The 6,000-nt window shown below is 47.4% G+C and overlaps 1 protein-coding gene across 2 annotated transcripts in view; it reads left to right on the top strand.

The window, feature by feature from the left end:
• The first annotated feature begins 3,689 nt into the window (after positions 1-3,689).
• The window catches only part of RPRD2 (regulation of nuclear pre-mRNA domain containing 2), a 338,434-nt gene continuing 336,123 nt past the window's right edge, over positions 3,690-6,000 (top strand). Inside the window, exons 1-2 of one of the 2 annotated variants that reach the window (XM_085638714.1) lie at positions 4,131-4,347; positions 5,149-5,214. Coding sequence is in view for 1 of the 2 variants with exons in the window: in XM_085638713.1 (XP_085494839.1) it covers positions 4,158-4,347 (190 nt within the window). In the remaining variant the exon portion in view is untranslated. Of the gene's footprint in view, positions 4,348-5,148; positions 5,215-6,000 lie in introns of both variants that reach the window. The other variant, XM_085638713.1, reaches the window with a different exon arrangement.

Genomic DNA, 6,000 nt, shown 5'->3' with positions numbered 1-6,000 from the left:
TGCCGGTGACTCCATGAAGCGTGTTGACCAAGCGCTTAAGGTAACGAATATCAGCAACCGGCATGACCGTATGAGACAATGCATGTTGGCCATACTTCCCGAATGTTTGTTTGTTTTGTCATTGAATTTGAGTGTTAAAACCATTCCGGTGCATATATGACACTTATCACTGAACGCATTCAGAGAATAACCTCTCCCCCATATTAAACCCCTCGCTGAAACACCATCACAACTAAAAGCACGCGAAAGAATAGAATAAGCTCTCTTGTACTCCCTCACACTAACTTATTTGAGAGGTAATTGACTCACTTCAAGAGCAACACTACATCGAAAGCGCCTTATTAACAACCACACTTATTTAGAGGGTCGCATCGGCAAAGAGATTTTTTCTTGAGAGGAAGAAGTCCCACTACTATTTACATGTTCTACAGTTACCAGCAACCCCAATGACATAGTAGAGATGTGTAACTTTAAACATTAGTCACCAACGTAAACTACATGATTGTGCATGACAAAACTGAGCGTCTACCATCAATATTTGAGATATGAAACGTGAGATTTCTTTCTTTTTAACATTGATATGGACGCAACTAAGGAGGAATGTGCTTGATCAAGATACTTTTTGCACATTGACACCATCAACCCAAGATAGCTATGCTTCGAGTTCTGTTATTTTAAACCGCACTGCCAATATTTATCGCGCGCACAACACTGTGTTACACTTTCCCAATGTGGAAGTTGAAATAACGCTGTTTTCAGCTACTCTCTAATGTAAACATTACATGAAAATATATTATGTACTACTGCAATGTCTTTCTTTCCCTTCCAGGTACAGATACTATTGATCTGACCCCCCAAAATTAAGAGTGGTGAGTTCACCATTCTGTGCAGAACCATTAGCTTCTACACACTCTAACCGGTCCTGACGAAAGCCCCAAATTGCATAGAGGGCTGAAACATGTTGACCAATGACCATTCAATAGTGCGTACGATAAGTTACTCATTCTAAACGCACGACCTCACTTTTTAACTTCCCAATCACTGCCTCCGAATAAAAATATTGAGGTTAAGAGTGACTTAGGGATTTTATCATCTTATTTTTCTCACTTTATCACGAGCACATATTCACTATTATCTCTGACCACTACTGTTAGTACCAAAAAGGTCTTCCTCCAGGTGGAGGTCAGCATTTTACAAAAAAATGACCCTATGATGTTGCTGAAACAGTACACAAATGGCGGAAAATGAAAATATACCGCCCTCGACCTGTGTAAATGTATGAGGGTCTTTTTATGACGGAAACAACCGACAAGACCTTGGTAACACAGGACAAGTGGTTCATTCCTTTTTGATTCATACCATCCAAACTGGTCGTGTATGTAGATCACCTCCAGGGTCCCCCTCCGTCGTTCCCACCTCCAGAGGGCAGCAAGGCAGCCACCCACAGGGGGTGACCGCTGAAGGTACTCCTACCCTGCGATGCAGCTGACAAGGTGACAGCTAGGTGGTGCAATAGGCCTGGTGTCGTGTCCACAGGGGATGGGGAGGGAACCCTGCTTCTCTGGTTGTCTGGGACACATGCCTTTGCGTCCCAACCTCTCGACTTGTGTGACTGCGGGCGTTCTGGGGACCTCTGCCATGCAGGTGGCTTTCAAGGGCTCAGTAGGGGAGGATGCCCTGCCTGCCGGGCACCCACTGGGGCTCTGCCCTTCAGGCTTGTGACAGCAGGGAAGGAGGCCGCAGCACATGAACCTCTTGGCATAGCGGGCGTGGGCTCGTCATCGCACCTTCTGTGTGGCTCGCCACGCAGTACGATCTGGTCGGAGCTTTCTACATCTCGGACTCTACTTGGTGCACCCATCTAGCCTCCAGCACTGAGGGTGGCCCCAGCCTGTTGTCGTCTCTTGGGCCTACCCAGCTCCTGCAACGTCTCGCTACTGGTTCGCATGCACACCTCACTCGTTCTCTGGGCCTCCACTAGGCAAGGGGCTGACCACGGGTTCCGAGGGGGGGGAGGGATGTCCAGCGGGTTTCTCTCAGACCCCGGTTGGCCGGCTTCCTCCATCGCTAGCGGTCGTTGCGCGGGACACCAATCACTGTTAGAGGCAACAAGGGCCGGCCAGGATCAGTAGGCTGACCGCTGGTGCTACAGGTGCAGAGTCTGGTCTATTCTGGCCTCTTGGTTGCTCGTAGTCTATTCCTGGGTCTGTGCTTCAGATTTCCAGTTTTGGGGCAGTGCCCAGCTCCTAGCTCACTTGCCGCCTTCGGGATTGTCAGGAGCCCGGCCAACCACTGCTGTGGCTTCCACTGGTCTTGCTCGGCATTGGGGCTGCCAGCTCTCGCAAGGCGTCATGATTGTGTCTCAGCCGCCACCTCTCCCAGTTCTCGGTCGTATCAGGCCACAGCTTGACCTCTAGGGTGACCAGTGGATTTCTGATACTGGTCCTCTGGTCTGGCGTGACAAGGCTCGGACAGTGGACCTTGTCTGAAAGACAGGCATAGAAGAGACTACCTTCGATCCATCAGGGTTCCTCAGCACAGTTTTTTCTGGTTACCTCATGAACACAGTCCAGCCCGAACTGCCGTGCCAGGCCCCCTGAGGAACAGGGTCAAGACTGATTTGCATATGGCTGGGTCCAAACTGGGATGGCATAGTGAGCAAAAGAACAATGGATTAAACCCAGATCTGTGACTGGGGAGGGTGGTTGAAAAGTTTCAGCACTCCATCCATCATCTTGTGTCTGCGATGTTTGCCCTAGGTGGCCAAGGGTATGCCCGGACGTTCGTCCCTTGCTCGCTGTGCCACTGGATTCAAGCTAACCTAGCTGATGAGGGGTAATACCCTGAAATCAGTCCCAAGATGCCCGTTTCTGGTCCAGGGAGGACCTGCCCTAGCAATACCGGCTGGACTGGTCCCATGAGAAACAGGGTCAAGACTGATTTGCATATAGCTGTGTCCAAACTGAGGTGGCATAGTGAGCAAAAGAATAATCCATCATCTTGGGGTGTTGAATAAAATCTACCATTTCAGACACCAAGGCTAGGAAAATCTCAATTTTTAAGCCAAAAATTGCATTATTTCAGCTGTCGCCCATCTAAAATTGTCTCTGCTTCAATAAAAGTTAATAGGGAAGATTAGTCCCCCCCCCCCCCCCCCCCCCCCACTTTCCTGTTGTGAAATGTTGGCATGTATGCACAACACTACCGGAAATCACCTTGGAACGTCATGATTTTACAAGAGAACTCACACTACTCGTTACTTCTAGCCAGAAAATGGACGGAAACAATCTTATAATTATTTGTAATGCTTTTGGAGCTATAATTTCTCAAAAACCACATGCTCGAAGAATTGATTAGCGCGTGGAGACAAAATAGTTGAAAACATATTACTCAGCTCGTTTCCGTTTCCTAAGCGGGTAGCGCTTGACAGCAAGCAATTCGTTTTGCCATCGTTCTACATCAAGACTATTGTCCGTAATATGCTTACTTTGTCCTATGTGCGTGCCTACTGTTGCCTTCACATTCAATAAGCGGTCCATGTTATATAGTATATCACCATAGGGTTGCGTTTCGAGTAAATCCCGAAACTGCAACACCCTACTTTTCGTGATGGTATAGCCCAAATCCCCAGCGCATGCGCACAAATCCAACCGTTTTGTCCCCTCGTTTCATCTAATGGTATCAACCACACGTCAACGCACGCGCATTACTCGCCGAGCTATGTGTGTGAAGAGGGTGTCACTGAATGCGCGCGGGGTATGGAATGAAAGCGCAGAATATTGAGGTCGTGCACTAGATCACAGAGGCGCCCACACCAGGGCGTTATTTCGCTCTTTCAAAGCTCGGAGTGGAGCTGAAGGGGAGGGGGCGCTCGAAAAAAAGAGCCTGCGGGCTCTGGTGGGTACGTAAGCTGGGATAGCAGCATTGAGCGTGCACAGATACACAGCTGCACGGGGCGGAGCTAACGGATACTAGACGTTCACGAAGGGGTGTGTCGTGTCAGGAGGCGGTCCTTCCACTGTGAGAATTCCGTTTTGAGCATGCGTGTCTGCTCCGTGTTGTCCTGAACTGTCGCGCGTTGAAGCTAAGCTTGATCTGTCGCGTGCAGGGGGCGCGCTCGGTGCTTGAACGTGCGCGCCACCCGCCAGTGCGGGAAGATGGCGGCCGGGAGCAGCTCTCACAGCAAGGGCCGGGCCCTGTCCGGGGCCCTGGAGATCGCATTGGACAGGAAAATGCAGACAGTGACCAACACCATGGAGTCCATCCAGAGCCTCAGCGCCTGGTGCTTGGAGAACCGCAAGCACCACAGTATGGTCGTGCACTACTGGCTGAAGTGGCTCAGGCGCTGTAAGTATCAACAGCTATTCTGTTTCTGCACAAGCCCAGTCCTGTGTGTAGCTGAGCACCTCTATAAGCAGCCATGTACACCAGTGTGTAGCCGTAGACGACATACGATACAAACCACATTAGTGCGCACTGTCTTGCGTCAGTGGCTGTAGTTTGTCCGCTGTTCAAGGTCTCCCAGAGGAAGTGTGTTTATAAGCTTGGGTGACCAGACGTCCAGGGTTTCACACGACTGTCCCAGTGCCCCGACGCTTTTCTTAGTTTCGAATATATGTTCCTGTTTTTGGGTCATGGGGCAGGTCAGAATTGAAAGGTATGCTCTCCTTTCGCTTGGTCTCTGAAGTCTGAAATAATTAAAGTAGATCCTTTGCATGCCCCTAGCACAGGAGAGTGGAGGAGAGCAGGGGGCTTATGGTGGAGGTCCTGCTATAGCTTATTATGTGTGTGTGTGTGTGTATATATATATATATTTTTTACAGGGACAGGCCAGATATAGAAAGAAGTAAGACTAAAGCTTTAGTCCTGCATTTATGTCTAACCTGTTCCTGGTTTTGCTTCTCAAACTCTGGTCACCCTGTTATAAGTACACACATCCACCAAGAGTGACCTAGAGGTGAAAAGGGGTCTTGCATAGTAGCAAAAACTAATTTACACTTGTCAATAATAATGATTGGTCCGCTTCTGCTCTTGTACAGTAATTCCTGGCTACAACATGTTATAGAATGTAAATCACCAGTAATGGTTCAAGTGTACCTGAACGGTACCAGCTTTTGAAGTGATTGTATTGTAATTGCTTTTTTTTAGTACTTATGCTGCTGACAAGGTGATGGTGCGACTTGTGGCGAGTAGCCTGCTACTCCAGAATCCAAGGTTGGTGGTTATTTTTGTAGTTTAAGGTTAGTGAGTTTAGTTTTGAGATAATAAGAACCCCCTACATGCACTACTCCCGTTGGTGGTGACATCGGAAGAAGTTGGATATCTCTGGTAGTATGGTTGATGGTAATTAGTGAGGTGAATAGGAATTGTAAGTGGATGCTCCCATTTGAGAGTTAGACTTCCATGTGCATGGACGTGGGAAGGGGGCATTCAGACATGTAAGCTTGTGTGAAAAAATGGGGAGTGAATAGATAAGGTAGAGGAAGCTTAGACACTTGCTGTTTTGCAGGTGTGTGATTACTAGTTTGACAAAGAACATGTTTTAGACTAAGAGTTGAGGCATAGGCTATTTGCACACATACATATAGAAAAAAGGCATGTAGCTTTGCAGAACTCGAAAAATCCACTCTCAATGTCGAGTGAGATTTTTTTCAGGTCGCGCTATTTTTTAGCATTTACTCTTTTGTGCTGCCAAGTTAGCTTAAACTGGAAGGAACAGGTGTTCTGTTCATTAAGAAAGTGAATAAAGACGCCTTTGAACCTTGTTTTTTGTCTTGACACATTTGCTGTCTGTTCAAGGACAGAGGTCAAATATCAGTTTGTCTTTTTACTAATTGCTGAAAAATTGTTTAGTTTTCTTTCTCTTATTATCGGTGGTGCATTTTGTCAAGTGAGTTATCTGACAATAGTTGTGAAACAAAAGGCTATAATATGTCAAAACAAAAAAATCCAACAACATTCAAACAGCTTGTCAATGAATGGCGCAAGTATTTCAAAATA

This window comes from Triturus cristatus, chromosome 12 (genome assembly GCF_964204655.1).
Source record: "Triturus cristatus chromosome 12, aTriCri1.1, whole genome shotgun sequence".
Taxonomy (NCBI): domain Eukaryota; kingdom Metazoa; phylum Chordata; class Amphibia; order Caudata; family Salamandridae; genus Triturus; species Triturus cristatus.
Note: the sequence above shows the minus strand (reverse complement) of the source record. Positions and strands in the feature narration are given on the sequence as shown.